This window comes from Papio anubis, chromosome 9 (assembly GCF_008728515.1).
Source record: "Papio anubis isolate 15944 chromosome 9, Panubis1.0, whole genome shotgun sequence".
In the NCBI taxonomy this organism is placed as follows: Eukaryota; Metazoa; Chordata; class Mammalia; order Primates; family Cercopithecidae; genus Papio; species Papio anubis.
Genome location: NC_044984.1, coordinates 56293863 through 56310835, shown reverse-complemented (window position 1 = coordinate 56310835; position 16973 = coordinate 56293863). Strand labels below are relative to the sequence as shown.

The following is a 16973-nucleotide window of genomic DNA, read 5'->3' as shown; positions in this document are numbered from 1 at the left end:
GATCCAGAGACCTAAATGCCTTACTCCAAGTCACACTCTTCAGGGACGAATAACTACACACGAGAGCCCCAATCTTCAATCTGTCTTTTCAACACTCTTTCTCCCCATTGTGTCATTCCCTCAGAAAGCACTTGGTCTGCACTACACTCCTTCCTAGGAATGCTTATAGGAATATTATTAATCATAAAAGAACAATGTGATTCCTATAATGCTTGGGAATTGGGGATATTCTATTTCTTTATAGTTTTGTATAATTTAAGATTAATCAGAAAATTTTCTTTTCAAATGTTGCCATTAAAAAAATCTATTACCTATCTATCTATCTATCTATCTATCTATCTATCTATCATCTAATCTAAAATGGACCATTTCTCCTTTATTGTAATTGTAAATGGACTTAGGGTCATCATTTGAAGTATCAGTTTTTAGTATGAGGTAAATGTAGGAAGTGTGACTGTTAGATTATGTTTCCTGGATCCTACTTAGAAGGTAGGAATTTATCTTTTTCCTCTTAAAAATGAAAGTGGAGAATACTTCTGGCTGATAATGAGCTTTTGTTAATGATAACTTTAATTTAAACAAAGAAATCATTTAGTCAGCACAGTTTTGGACCAAGGAACAGAGTCATCATCAAGTTACCTCAGGTAGAAAAAGGGGACCAGTTGAAACCTACTCTGGAAAATGTTTTTGGGAATTCACAAAAAAAAAAAAATTCAGGAAAATCTGCAGAAGGGCATACACCAAGGCAGCTCATGGACCACCTACCCTCTTCTCTCTGACCTCTCTTTGCTGCTGTGCTTGGTTCCCTTTCCTGATTGCTTCCTCCGAGTGCTACCCCTCTTCACTGTGAGGCATGCACAAAGCTTTCCATGGGTTACTTGACTCCAGATACCAGATATACTTTTGACTCGTGTCAATTTCCATCTGTCTATTCTGCAGCTTTTACTTTAAATTTCTGAAGAGATGGATTTGAGTGGTCCAGTACCTCTTTTCCAGAACAAGCCGTACACGCAGAAGTTGCTGGACAGTTTATAAAGGGACCACTTATTCCTTTAGATTCACCTTTCTTAACATCAACTGTCATTTAAAATGTGGGTGGGAAGATACTCATGATTGAGGTGAGGGGCAAAGAATCTAAGCATTATCCCATGAGTTAATCTTCCTTTGTTTTGTTGCTTTCTCTTAAAGGAGACTGGGGGACATTCTCTGGTTGAGAATTTGCTTTTGTTAATGGAGACTGTACTGTTAAATTGAAATTTTATGGTTATTATCCTTTCCTTGGTGGCAATCTTTTTCCACCCGAAAATTTCATTTTCTTTTTTACATATAAAAGTGGAACAGTTTTAAAAAACAGAATTTGTAAACATGTCATAGGCACTTGGTTGTTTCCTCCCTGATCGTCCTGACTTCATAAATTATGAGAACTTTTGAAATTTCATTGAGCTATTTAAATTACTATTTCTTCTAATTAGATTGCTTCAGCATGAAAGTCTAAAAAATATGAGCTATTTTCCCATCCTAATGAATTAAAGTGAGAAATTAGCTGTCTCAGAAAGTTTTTGTTTCAGCACATTTTTTTCAATTCATAGTGATTTACAGCAACCTAAATCCACTAACTAGCTTGCATTTCAGTTGCCTATTGGTGCATGTAGGTGATGCTTTATTTCTGCTTAGAAGGTATAATATAGATTCTCCAGGGAGCTAGTCAGGCTGGGTAAACTATTAAATAGGAGTATATAGAGACAAGCAAAATTTCAGAATCAATGAGACAAATCAGAATGCAAATAAGAACTGAAATCTAGTGGAGAGGAAACCAAGTAGGAACAAATTCACAACTTGATGCTAAATTTGCCAGCTTTTGTAGATTTGATGTCAGATTGATTTTTTTTACAGGCATCTTATATCAATGATTTTTTTTACAGGCATCTTATATCAACATGACTATATATATATTTGCGTGTGTGTGTGTGTGTGTGTGTGTGTGTGTGTATATAATTAGAATGTCTATAGAATGTAGATAACTTCCCCTAACAGCCACTTCTTTGCAGCTTATATGCATATTGCACTACTTTGATATTCATTAATTACACTAATAGTAAAAATAAAGATAATTAACATTTAAGTAATATATAATTTCAAAGCAGCTTCGCACACATTATCTCATTTGGTCTTCATAAAGACTCTAGAGGGCCATTTTAGAAGTGAACAAACCAATTCTTTGGAAAATGAATAAATTTGCTTTAGAGTTTACTCAAGTGTAGTATAGGTCAAGCTAGGTTATCAAGCACTATGTGTAAGGACGGTGATACACTTACTGCATTCCTCCACATAATCTGGAATTGGAGTCTGGTGCATGTGTTTAGAACTTCAGGAAGGCATGGAAAGGTCTTTCTTGCATAGACGGGTCTGTTCTCACACTGCTAGAAAGAAATACCTCAGACTGGATAATTTATAAGGAAAAGAGGTTTAATTGGCTCACGGTTCTACAGGATGTACAGCAAGCGTGATGCTGGCCACGTGCTAGGCTTCTGGGGAGGCTATAGGAAACTTACAATCAATCATGGTAGAAGGCAAAGGGGGAGTGAGACATCTCACATGCTCAGAGCAGGAGGAAGAGAGAGCAAGAGGGGAGGCGCTACACACTTCTAAATAGCCAGATCTCTTTCACAAGAGCAGGACTGGGGGATGGTGCTAAACCATTAGGAACTGCTCCATGATCCAATCACCTCCCACCAGGCCCCATCTTCAGCACTGGGGATTACATTTCAGCATGAGATTTGAGTGGGGACACAGATCTAAACCATATCAGGCATTATAAGATAATGGTCAAGATCATGATTTCTGGAAGTAAATTATCTGGATTCTTATCCCTAATTTTGTTTCTTACCTTGGGCAACTAATGTTTGTGTGTCTCTTAACATTTCTGTGTCCCTTGTAAATTGGGGGTAACTATAGTTTTCTTGTTAGTGGTTATTGCATTGATAAAATGAAACAGTGCTCATCACGCAATAAATATTCAGTCAATGTCAGCAATTACCATTATTTCATAAATGGTTTATGGAGTATATAAATTATTTCCACATATAGAATGTAATATACATAAGTTTGTGCTCATATTAAGCTGTGGCCAGCAACTACTATTTAAGGTGAATAATTTGTATAAATATTATTCTACTGTGAACCCATATTTCATACCCATGTATTTATGGTTGGCTCACAAGTGATCAATCAAATGTGACCATATTATGTATATATAATGCAATGAATATTATTATATATAATTTAGAAAAATCTATGCCTATATAAATCAAATGTCATTTAATTTGATTTTCTTTTCTATGGATAAGTTTGTTTCACTACATAAAAATAGCAGCTTGAAGCAAAGGTTTTGGTAAAATGCCTATGGGACTTTGTTCCAAAATATACCAGTCATAATAGCTTCAGAAAATATTTAGAAATCTAAGATATGATTAAGAGGCAGTATCTTAAGGCCGTGTTTCTGGGGCAGCATAGAGCCAAAGGTCCTATTGTTGAAATGAAACATAAGGGCCATAACCTTGGAAGACAGCACTTAGAGCTGGGTAAGACTTTGTATCCCCATTTCACGAGAATTTAATGAAATCTATATGTCTTTGCTGTCATTTCACAAAAAAGTAGGAGGAAATACTTTGTGTTTATGCATCACATCCACGGAGGAAAAATATCAGATTTTTTTGTGTGTGTGTGACTTGGGAATTGTGACATGAAGAAAATTGTTTGTTTGTTCTTTTTCATTTAAATCTTCTCCAGGGGGTCTTACATCATTTTAATATGATGCTAACTGATCTTCTGTGAAGCCTATTTTGTTAATTTGGAAAGCACTAATATTCGATTAGGTTAGTTTATCACAAGCTCTGTCTGAATCTGTGTAGAGAATTCTAGTAACTGCTTGAATTTCCTACCGTCTCATTAACCTTTTAAAGAAAAACCACAGGAATTAGTTTTATCTTCTTAAATTGCTTGTTTACCATTTGTTAAACACATACCACATACTGAGCAGTTTACATGAAAAATTAGTCTTTGTCTACAAGAAGTTGGTTATCATAGCAAGACTTTAAGATATACAGCAGACGCATAAGAAAACTAAACTTATGCATGAATATTTCATGTTCAAATCCTGCTAGGCTAATTTCCCTCTTTGAAGTATCTCACTTCACTTGACATATTTACTGGCATATATATATGTATATATTTATATATTTATTTATTTATTTGATATTTTTCCTACCAATGCCTTCAAAGTTTTTGAGCACAAGATTATCTATCTATCATCTGTTTTATTTATATATTTAGCTATCTGTATTTATCATCTATTCTATTTTTAAAAGGTTACCTCTCTTCTCTTCCCCACAAAAAGTTTTACACCTTCAGTTTTAATAAAAAGGACAAAGGCTGAAAGAGGTTTTTACAAAGTTCGTTTCTCACCAGGAAAGTCAACCTGCATGCTTGTACATTTTATTCATAGGCAGTGAAAAAAAAAAAGCACAGGGCAGGAAAGCCCTGCATCTATCAGGCTACCATTTGTCCCTTCCTGGTCAACTTTACTATTAATCTCCTAACATCTAGCATCATGCTCTCTGAAGGAGGGCATACCTCTCTTTCCCTTCTCTCCATTGTGCACTGTGATCATCATTTCACCTCCTTTGTCTTCCAAGAAGAGTCACATTTTCTTCACCACAGCTCTGGCATGCCAAACTTAACCATGTCATTATCCCATTGTAGAATAATTTCTCAGAACCCCTCACATTATATAAATATTTAAATATTTTCTTTTTCATTTTGACTCTGCATTGGCTCAAATAAGCTAGGATGATTCGGGCTTTGAGATATCATGCTTCACTGACTTATTCTTCAACTAATGCATTTGGAAAGTGTACCCTCCTGAGCAATCTGAGAAGCAGTGAAAGTACTACCTTGTAGTTATAGTAGGCTGAGTTAGTCGCAGTAACAAACAACATCCTAATTTTAGAGGCTTATAACAACATGGCTTTGTTTCTCACTCGTATGCCCATCATGATCTGTGGTGAGTCTGTTCCATGTCTCTTCAGTTGGGGATTCAGATTGCCGTGGCCTCCACTATCAAGAACATAATTGATTGCTCTGGCTGGTGGGGAGAAACATGCTGAATTACACAGTAGCTCTTAAAGCTTCCGTATAGAATTGATATTAGTAGTTTCTCCTCATAAGTGGCCCATGTTACTTTACCTTTCATTTCATTGGACAAAGCAAGTCATGCCCTTACATCTAAATTAAATGGAGTGAACAAGTACAGTGCAACCTTTGTCCAAAAGGGAGAGAACCAGACATACTTGGTCAACAGGACTAATGACTGCCACAGTTACTTTGTCCTCTTATTTATTTAGTCAGGCAAAGTAGAAACAAATTTTGATTATGCATGGAAATGGAAAACAGATGAGTTTTCACTTCTTTCTTTTTCAACATACAATAAAATCTCCTTGAAATAAAGAGGGAAACTAGCCTTGGTGCCAGAAAGGTGCCTCTTTTCTCAGAGGAGAGGTCAGGGGAAACTTACCATGTGCTCCTGGCTGTTATAGGACTGTAGAAGAGAACAGAACCCCAGCCACCATAATGTTCTCCCAGAAGCTATCTCAGATTAGTGATCTGCCTACTAATGTCACTATCTGAAGAAGCCCTTATCATCTTTCCCTGGCTTCCATTCAGAGATTTAGAGGAGTAATCTCATCATGACTCACATCCCTGTTTCCCTAAATCACTCTCAAAGTCCAAGCATCCCCAGAAATCTATCATCACAGAGATGTTTATCTCTACTCTGCTCTGCAATCTCATTCCATCTTCCATTCTGCTGTGTTCTCTGCAATTTACAGTGTGCATCAGCTAACTCCCTGTCAGGTATTCCTACCACTCTTTCCTGGTAAATTCACTTTTCCTCTTTCTTAGGTATCTATTTCAGACCCTCTTTTTTTCTTCTCCAAGGGCTGTCATATTTCATAGGAAAAGTAGATGAAATCAGATAAGAAACTACCTTATCCTCTCACCACCGAATCCACTCACATCCACCTGACTCTGTACCTACATATCCCACTTTCCTCTTGTTAAAATGGATTGTGTCCTCACACAAATCTAATGCCAACCCCCCAGGTGCCCTGGATCACAATTTACTTTTCTTTCTTAAGAAAATTCTTTGTTAATGATCTATTTTCTCCCTTGTGTTGTCATTTTCCCTCTCTACTAGATCACTCCATCAAAAAAGCATGCTTTTAAAGCATCCATTTAAAAAAATTCCCTTGACCCCATGCTTCATTCCAGTTCTTGCTTCATTTCCTTTCTCCCTTCCCAGAAAAACTCCTTGAAAGACTTTTTATAACTATAACAACCTTAAATTTCCTTCTCTACTAAACTTACTTCAATAATGTTTTTTTTTTTTTTCATGCCACTAACATGATTTTTAACAACATCAAATGTTAACAGCAGTATAAACAACTAACACTTACGGAAGTGCCTGCTACAGGGAGGCAGTGTCCTAAACACTTGATACATGATTCATTTAATCCTCAGTTAATTCTATGAAGATTGTGCTATTAATATCCCTCTTTTAGACATGAAAAAACTCAGCATAATAGATAACATACCAAGATCAAATAGTTATTAGGAGAAACTTAGATTTTAACTTGGTACTCGGATTTTGGAGTCTATACTCTTGGCCACTACACTGTATTACTTTTTAAATGGACAATTATTTCTCTTCTTTCAATTGGACCTTTCAACAGCATTTTACAGAGCTGATCAATGTCTCCTTTTTGAAGCCTTTTATTCTTTTGTCTTCTATTTCTTCATTCCTTCACAGACACATTTCTTTATCCTTTTACCTTTTGTGCAGCTCCTTATCAGTTTTCTTGCTGTTTCCCCATTTCAGATCTAGATTTTAGACTGACTGTTCTTTTTTCTTCTTTTTCTGGTTGGTAGAAACCTTTTCGGGTAATCTTGTTCAGTCCGTGGCTTTACATACCATCTGTAGGCTTAGATCACTTAAGACTATCTCTGTAGCCCAAATATCTCCCCTGAGCTTTATTTTATAAATGTTGTTGCTTGATTTACATCTCTGCATTGGTATCTTTTAAGGTTAACATGGCCCCAACAGAAGTACAGATATACTAACCTCATCCATCTTCTGACAAATTTCTCTTTCCTAGGCCTTCTCTATCTATCAGAACCATCAACTTATCATTGCTCAGTCCAAGCTTAGGGGTAATTCTGATTCTTCTTTCCCTCATGCCCCACATTCTACCCACTGGTAAATCAAATCAACTCTACATTGAAATATATCCAAGCTGCTACTTCTCCCCATCTCTGCTGTTGTTATCTAGTCTAAGTCTCATCCTTGATCACAGAGACTCCTACACCTCTTCATAACTGGTCTCCACTCTTGCTTTCTTCATCCCAATCTCTAAAGAGCAGCATGAGTAAACTTCTAATAGATAGATGAGGTAATACTATTTCTACCCAAAGATTTCCCATGCAGGAAGAATAAAATCCAATCTCCTTACTATCGCATACCAGCCCTTCCATGATTTGCTTATGTTTCTGATACATTTCCCTCAAACTTTCAATTGTTTAGCCACACTCCAGCCACCCTGGCCATCTTTGCTGCCCTGGGGACATACCACGCTTCCCTGTACTTCATGGCCTTGTTATTTGCTGCTCTTATATTTGTTCTTCCTTTCTTATATCTTCATATTAGAGACTTCCTTTTCATTATTCAGCTCATGATTTGGATTATCTCCTCAAAGAGAGATGTTTCCTATGACACTTGAAAAAATATGCATTCCCATCGTACAAAATTACTGTGAATCACATTACTCTACTCTACTCTACTCTACTGTATTTTCTTCAAGGAGCTTCAAAATCTAACATTGCCTTAATTATTGCCATGGGTGCTTTTTATTTGTTTTCTCCTCAGAAACATAAGCTCTTTGAGGGCAGGAACAGATTGTGTCCCTTATTCATTGCTGTGTTTCCAGTAGTCAAGACCATGGCTGATGTATGGTATTCACTTACTTAAAATGTGACCTAATAAAGAAATGTAGAGAAAGCAGAATATTAACTTGTATAATGTAATATAAAACATTCAGCAAATTAAAACAAACTGACTCATTCTTAGCTAAGAAAATATTCCCCCAGAGTATGAGAGGATAGGCACAGAAGTCTGCCTCTTATTTTTTAGCTTTCATAGAGCTAGATTTGTGTTTGAATCAAACACAGAAAACATTCCAATTTGTTTCTATAGTGGCAGAAATAGTATCTGCCTCTTGAAGGTCCTATTGAGGATTATATGTCTAAACTGTATGTTACACTTGAGTTTCTTGGTCTCACATAGAAGGATAAGAGATAGGCAATATGTTTGATTTGCTCTCTCTTAGAAAAATCTGAGCAAGCTCCATATGAACTTTAAAGTAGTTTTTTCCAATTTTGTGAAGACAGTCTTTGGTAGCTTGATGGGGATGGCATTGAATCTATAAATTACCTTGGGCAGTATGGCCATTTTCACGATATTGATTCTTCCTATCCATGAGCATGGAATGTTCTTCCATTTGTTTGTGTCCTCTTTTATTTCATCGAGCAGTGGTTTGTAGTTCTCCTTGAAGAGGTCCTTCACATCCCTTGTAAGTTGGATTCCTAGGTATTTTATTCTCTTTGAAGCAATTGTGAATGGGAGTTCACTCATGATTTGACTCTCTGTTTGTCTGTTATTGGTGTATAAGAATGCTCATGATTTTTGCACATTGATTTTCTATCCTGAGACTTTGCTGAAGTTGGTTATCAGCTTAAGGAGACTTTGGGCTCAGACGATGGGGTTTTCTAAATATACAATCGTGTCATCTGCAAACAGGGACAGTTTGACTTCCTCTTTTCCTAATTGAATACCCTTTATTTCTTTCTCCTGCCTGATTGCCCTGGCCAGAACTTCCAACACTATGTTGAATAGGAGTGGTGAGAGAAGGCACCCCTGTCTTGTGCCAGTTTTCAAAGGGAATGCTTCCAGTTTTTGCCCATTCAGTATGATATTGGCTGTGGGTTTGTCATAAATAGCTCTTATTATTTTCAGATACGTTCCATCAATACCGAATTTATTGAGAGTTTTTAGCATTAAGGGCTGCTGAATTTTGTCAAAGACATTTTCTGCATCTATTGAGATAATCATGTGGTTTTTGTCTTTGGTTCTGTTTATATGCTGGATAACGTTTATTGATTTGCATATGTTGAACTAGCCTTGCATCCCAGGGATGAAGCCCACCTGATCACGGTGGATAAGCTTTTTGATGTGCTGCTGGATTTGGTTTGCCAGTATTTTATTGAGGATTTTTGCATCAATGTTCATCAGGGATATTGGTCTAAAATTCTCTTTTTTGGTTGTGACTCTGCCAGGCTTTGGCATCAGGATGATGTTGGCCTCAGAAAATGAGTTAGGGAGGATTCCCTCTTTTTCTATTGATTGGAATAGTTTCAGAAGCAATGGTACCAGCTCCTCCTTGTACCTCTGGTAGAATTCGGTTGTGAATCCATCTGGTCCTGGACTTTTTTTGGTTTGTAGGCTATTAATTATTGCCTCAGTTTTACAGCCTGTTACTCATTGGTTTATTCAGGGATTCAACTTCTTCCTGGTTTAGTCTTGGGAGGGTATATGTGTCCAGGAATTTATCCATTTCTTCTAGATATCATTTTTTATTGCATCTATTTGATTCTTCTCTCTTTTCTTTTTTATTAGTCTTGCTAATGGTTGATCAATTTTGTTGATCTTTTCAAAAAAACAGCTCCTGGATTCATTGATTGTTTTGAAGGGATTTTTGTGTCTCTATCTCCTTTTGTTCTGCTCTGATCTTAGTTATTTCTTGCCTTCTGCTAGCTTTTGAATGTGTTTGCTCTTGCTTCTCTAGTTCTTTTAATTGTGATGTTAGGGTGTCAATTTTAGATCTTTCCTGCTTTCTCTTGTGGGCATTTAGTGCTATAAATTTCCCTCTACACACTGCTTTAAATGTGTCCTAGAGATTCTGGTATGTTGTATCTTTGTTCTCATTGGTTTCAAAGAACATCTTTATTTCTGCCTTCGTTTCGTTATGTACCCAGTAGTCATTCAGGATCAGGTTGTTCAGTTTCCATGTAGTTGAGCAATTTTGAGTGAGTTTCTTAATCCTGAGTTCTAGTTTGATTGCACTGTGGTCTGAGAGACAGTTTGTTATAATTTCTGTTCTTTTACATTTGCTGAGGAGTGCTTTACTTTCAACTATGTGGTCAATTTTGGGATAAGTGAGATGTGGTGCTGAGAAGAATGTATATTCTGTTGATTTGCGGTGGGGAGTTCTGTAAATGTCTATGAGGTCTGCTTGGTGCAGAGCTGAGTTCAATTCCTGGATATCCTTGCTAGCTTTCTGTCTCGTTGTTCTGTCTAACGTTGACAGTGGGGTGTTAAAGTCTCCTATTATTATTGTGTGGGAGTCTAAGTCTCTTTGTAGGTCTCTAAAGACTTGCTTTATGAATCTGGGTGCTCCAGTATTGGGTGCATATATATTTAGGATAGTTAGCTCTTCTTGTTGAATTGATCCCTTTACCATTATGTAATGGCCTTGTTTGTCTCTTTTGATCTTTGTTGGTTTAAAGTCTGTTTTATCAGAGACTAGGATTGCAACCCCTGCCTTTTTTTGTTTTCCATTTGCTTGGTAGATCTTCCTCCATCCCTTTATTTTGAGCCTATGTGTGTCTCTGTACATGAGATGGGTCTCTGCATGTGAGAATACAGCACACTGATGGGTCTTGACTCTTTATCCAACTTGCCAGTCTGTGTCTTTTAATTGGACCATTTAGCCCTTTTCCATTTAAGGTTAATATTGTTATGTGTGAATTTGATCCTGTTATTATGATGTTAGCTGGTTATTTTGCTCATTAGTTGATGCAGTTTCTTCCTAGCATTGATGGTCTTTACAATTTGGCATGTTTTTGCCATGGCTGGTACCGGTTGTTCCTTTCCATGTTTAGTGTTTCCTTCAGGATCTCTTGTAGGGCAGGCCTGGTGGCGACAAAATCTCTCATTTGCTTGTATGTAAAGGATTTTATTTCTCCTTCACTTATGAAACTTAGTTTGGCTGAATATGAAATTCAGGGTTGAAAATTCTTTTCTTTAAAAATGTTGAATATTGGCCCCCACTGTCTTCTGGCTTGTAGAGTTTCTCCCGAGAGATCTGCTGTTGGTCTGATGGGTTTCCTTTTGTGGGTAACCTGACCTTTCTCTCTGGCTGCCCTTAACATTTTTTCCTTCATTTCAACTTTGGTGAATCTGACAATTATGTGTCTTGTAGTTGCTCTTCTCAAGGAGTATCTTTGTGGCATTCTCTGTCATTGCCAAGACAATCCTAAGTCAAAAGAACAAAGCTGGAGGCATAACACTACCTGACTTCAAACTATACTACAAGGCTACAGTAACCAAAACAGCATTGTACTGGTACCAAAACAGAGATATAGACCAATGGAACAGAACAGTGCCCTCAGAAATAATATCACACATCTACAGCCATCTGATCTTTGACAAACCTGACAAAAACAAGAAATAGGGAAAGGATTCCCTATTTAATAAATGGTGCTGGGAAAACTGGCTAGCCATATTTAGAAAGCTGAAACTGGATCACTTCCTTACACCTTATACAAAAACTAATTCAAGATGGATTAAAGATTTAAATGTTAGATCTAAAACCACAAAAACCCTAGAAGAAAACCTAGGCAATACCATTCAGGACATAGGCATGGGCAAGGACTTCATGCCTAAACACCAAAAGCAATGGCAACAAAAGCCAAAATTGACAAATGAAATCTAATTAAACTAAAGAGCTTCTGCCCAGCAAAAGAAACTACCATCAGAGTGAACAGGCAACCTAGAGAATGGGAGAAAACTTTTGCAATCTACTCATCTGACAAAGGGCTAATATCCAGAGTCTACAAAGAACTCAAACAAATTTACAAGAAAAAAACAAGCAACCCCATCAAAAAGTGGGCAAAGGATATGAACAGACACTTCTCACAAGAAGACATTTATGCAGCCAACAGACACATGAAAAAATGCTCATCATCACTGGCCATCAGAAAAATGTAAATGATACCATCTCACACCGGTTAGAATGGCGATCATTAAAAAGGCAGGAAACAACAGGTGCTGGAGAAGATGTGGAGAAATTAGGAATACTTTTACACTGTTGGGACTGTAAACTAGCTCAACCATTGTGCAAGACAGTGTGGCGATTCCTCAAGGATCTAGAACTAGAAATACCGTTTGACCCAGCCATCCCATTACTGGGTATATACCCAAAGGATTTTAAATCATGCTGCTGTAAAGACACACGCACACGTATGTTTATTGTGGTACTATTCACAATAGCAAAGACTTGGAACCAACCCAAATGTCCATCAATGATAGGCTGAATTAAGAAAATGTGGCACATATACACCTTGGAATACTATGCAGCCACAAAAAAGAATGAGTTCATGTCCTTTGTAGGGACATGGATGAAGCGGGAAACCATCATTCTGAGCAAACTGTCGCAAGGACAAAAACCCAAATACCGCATGCTCTGACTCATAGGTGGGAATTGAACAATGAGAACACTTGGACACAGGAAGTGGAACATCACACACCGGGGCCTATTGTGGGGTGGGGGAAGGGATAGCATTGGGAGATATACCTAATGTAAATGAGTTAATGGGTACAGCACACCAACACGGCACGTGTCCATATGCAATAAACCTGCACATTGTGCACATATACCCTAGAACTTAAAGTATAATTTAAAAAATCATGCATATAAAAAAAGAACAATTTGGAGAGTATAGTTTGTATTATCACCAAAAAAAAAAAAATCTGAGCAAGCTACTTAGCCTGAGTTACTGCACATTGATTTCACTCATCTTCAATGGGAAGATTAATATAAATGCATGATGTTCTGATCTCATTTGCAATGGGTCTCCATATGTTTATGCCATTAAACAGCTTAAGATCTCCTGCTTTTCCATTGTAATTTCTGTTTTTATAAGAGTTACACTTTTAAAATTACTGAAAGCATAATCTTTTAACAAATGTTTGATTTTAAGCTGTTTTTAATTTTAGCAGGCAAAAGTTTTGTTTTATCCTTTCACAGTTGGATTACTATTTGAAGAAGAAATGCTGGAAAAAAAATAATGAAGACAAACTGGAATCTTATCATAATATAGTGAGTGAGGTCCAAAATTTTCATTAACCCAACACACTCAGTGGCCTTGTTCAAGGTTGACAAAATGAGTACGGAAGCCTGACAGCTTATTGGGCTGGGTTTGCAGGCAATGGGCTGCCAGATATGAATTATCCAAGTTCATGGTACCATTTGGTGGCAGTTGCCCACTCAAGTGAAATTGAAAGGAATGACTCTGGGTTCTGGGACTGGCTGGATCTTCCAGAAAGATGGTGGCAATTTCAAGAACACTGCAGTTGTTCATTTTTAGGGAAATTGAGCAGAAGAATACTGAGGATGTGGATGTCCATCGTCTGCCTCTACTTCCTGCCTAGTCCTCATACTGTCCCCTAGAGTAACACAAGCTTTATCAGCAATCACCCGCTTTGAGAATGGGGCTCGCCTCAGTCCCATTGCAGGGTACCTCGGCCAGAGGTTTATTTTACTTTAACACATTCAACAAAAAGGCATTAAAAAGTCATATGCAAATAAATATGTTTTTGATGACGGCACATATTGCCTCTATATCAGACTTTTAACAGCTTATTCTAATCTAGTCACTAATTGTTCCTGCTTTACCAAGCATTCACTGACAGAAATGTTCCTACCACATTTAGAAAAGAAATCAGATCTGCATTATGGAGTTAGCATCATTGTATTTCTCGTTTCATGCATGGTGGACGCCTTATAGAGCTATATTTAATGTACTGCTAATTAAAAAGAAAGGTGGCAGGAAGTGTCCAAAGCTTTCTCAATGTTGTCTTATCTTTTGTTTTTGTTTGTGCAGCTCACCATGTTAAAACGGGAACTTGTGAGGTGGTGGCACTCCACAGATGCTGTAATAAGAACAAGATAGAAGAACGGTCACAAACAGTCAAGTGCTCCTGCTTCCCCGGGCAGGTGGCAGGCACCACGCGAGCTGCTCCATCATGTGTGGATGGTGCGACTTCTTCCATTCCTTATTGTGACAGCACAGCCAAGGATGGCTTAGAACTGGAACCCCACTATAACGCTCTCAATGGGGGATCAGTCCTGGGTGAACATACTACAAATAGCATAATAAGTTGAAAATGGAATATTTGGGTGGCATTTTGAAATCTAAAATCCTGTGGAAGAAGGTCTAAAATATTATGCAGTTCTGTTACAAAAGGCATTATAATGAGGTTCCATTAAATTTATGTGCATCTGATATTGATACCATGAAATGTTGATTTCTTGGTGGATGGTGGGAGGTTGAGTATGTGTAAATTAATTGGAAAAGGAACGATGAAAATGGATGAATTAATATTATGGGTTCTTAAACCCATGGATGTTCTTAAGAATTAAAAAAATAGCAACATGTATATGAAAAAATATTTAGTTGTGGATAGAATTCACACAAAATATCAACTTTTATGATGATGCAATAACATATTAGTTTTTTCCTTGAGAGTTCACCAAATTATAGTAGAACATAAATCTTTATATGCTTTTATTTAATTGATGTTGCCATAAATAGTAATTTGTTAAGTGTTCATATTACTATAATATATTGTTTGTGATGAGGTTATAGCACACAGTTGAAAAAATCATGATAACTGTGATAAACACCCTCCTAATAATCATCTTATTCATGGGAATATTATATTGATTATAAAATGTTGACTCTAAACTGGTCACAGGTCCATTTTCTTATATGTTAATATAAATTGATGCATATACACATTTGCATAGTTTATTTTCACTATGTTAGCTTTCATGAAGTCTATTTTCACATGAAAAATGCTGTCATATTGTATCTATAGTTAACTATACTGCATTCTACACTTAAAATTTTATTAAGTGGATAGATCTCATGTTAAGTGTTCCCATTACAATAACATAAAAAATTTTAAAATTATTTTAGTTAGAAAATCTTGAAAGGTTTTGTGTTTTTGAACAAAAAGAGAGGCATACCTCAAATACCAGTATTCCCACTGGTAGGAAAAATTGGTGGCTTTTGTTTCTCTTTAAAGATGCACAAGAGAAATAACAGCCCCAAGAAGAAAACATTGAGTCAATGTTTTTTTCTCTCTTATAGCTTCAATAGTGGAACAGAAATGGTGGTGCCATATGCAGCCATGTCTAGAGGGAGAAGAATGTAAAGTTCTTCCGGATCGGAAAGGATGGAGCTGTTCCTCTGGGAATAAAGTCAAAACAACTAGGGTAAGTGGACAGCCAGCTTGGGAAAACAGAAGGTCTCTGAATTAATAGAGAACACAGCATGTGCAGTAACCAGTTTAAGTGACAACTGTAGAATGGAAGAGTATAGCTCTGCAAAGTATGTTTTCCCTATTTTTTTCTTAGTTCATTTTTTTCATAAAACATTTTTATTTCACTCAGAACAACATCTTCCATAGATTACCATCAACAGTCATATTATCTGATCAATAAACACTGTCTGTGCCTTCATTAAATACTGAGGGTAATGTGAACCTCCTTTCCCTGCTGAGGATGCATGTTAAATTCTGGGAAGGTGACCCCAATCCTTTATTTTTCTAATGTATAGTAATCTAAATAAATTCTGAAAACATTATTTTTTGTATTACTTTTAATAGTTTTTAACTGAGATTCTTTTAGTTTTATGAAAGTAATTAGTTTGATCTCCCTGATTTCTGAATCGTTAAATAGTTTTCTAACGGTTAAGGTTTACAATTATTGTAATGGGCTACTAGGAAGAATTTCAGATTCTCAAGATCGATACAGAAAGAATATTCTTAAGACACTCATATATTTCAGCTTCGTAATTACTGACTTCTGGGTGATGGTAGAGAACTGAAAAATAGCTTTGTTCTTTGATTTCCTAATTCGCCACACGGTTATTCCAGACTGGCAAAATATAAATTTGTTTCTTTATTGAATTAGTAAAGGAAGGTTTTGTTTTGTTTTGCTTTTAGGAAAAGCATACTAAAAATTCAAGTTGAATATTTGAAGAATAGAACAGAAAAATGGTATAAATTGATGTTTTATAAAAAGTAACATAAAAGTAGAGACTGGCTAATTTATAATAGTATTTGATAGAGCAGACTTTTAAACCTTGTCTGGACATCTGGGCTTATTTGATAATCTCATCTAGATATGTAGTTTAGTCTGCCAAATAATATATTTAATACATTGACTGATCAGACATACACAGAAGTGACTAAGTTTCAAATGGCATGAATAAAAACATATTTCATGAAATTATTCTTGACTCTAACCTGTTAGCTAAGGGTCACACCTTTCCAAAACCCATCGGATGCATGATCAATTAGTTAGGATAATTATATTATTCAGTGAGCTAGCACATGATATAATCCGTATTAATTTGTTAAAAACATTCTGGCAATGTAAATTTTCCTTATAAGCTATTTATACCGTGAAAATATTTTCCCTAGCACTATTAATTCTCAGTCCAAAAACAGGACTTAAGGAAATTCATTAACGTTTTGAGATTCTGAAACAAATTTTTAAAATTGTGAGCTCTTGACAACCAAATTCTTTGTTTTTATTACTTCAGTGAACAAGGGGAAGCTATTATTTATTGTATGCTTAAAATATATGCCATACACTGAACAAAATACTTTACATGAATTAGCTCACTTAGTCTTTCTAATAGCCCAGTGAAGAAGATAATATTATTATCTCATTTTACAGATGAGTAAGGAAAACTTCCAAAGGTCAGGTAACTTCCCAAGACATATAGCTAAT

At 36.4% G+C, this 16973-nt stretch overlaps 1 protein-coding gene across 2 annotated transcripts in view; it reads left to right on the top strand.

The window, feature by feature from the left end:
* The window catches only part of TAFA2 (TAFA chemokine like family member 2), a 504181-nt gene that overhangs the window by 442251 nt on the left and 44957 nt on the right, over nucleotides 1-16973 (top strand). For both annotated transcript variants that reach the window (XR_634770.4, XM_003906701.4), the window contains exons 3-4: nucleotides 14053-14205; nucleotides 15325-15449. Coding sequence is in view for 1 of the 2 variants with exons in the window: in XM_003906701.4 (XP_003906750.1) it covers nucleotides 14053-14205; nucleotides 15325-15449 (278 nt within the window). In the remaining variant the exon portion in view is untranslated. The remainder of the gene's footprint in view (nucleotides 1-14052; nucleotides 14206-15324; nucleotides 15450-16973) is intronic.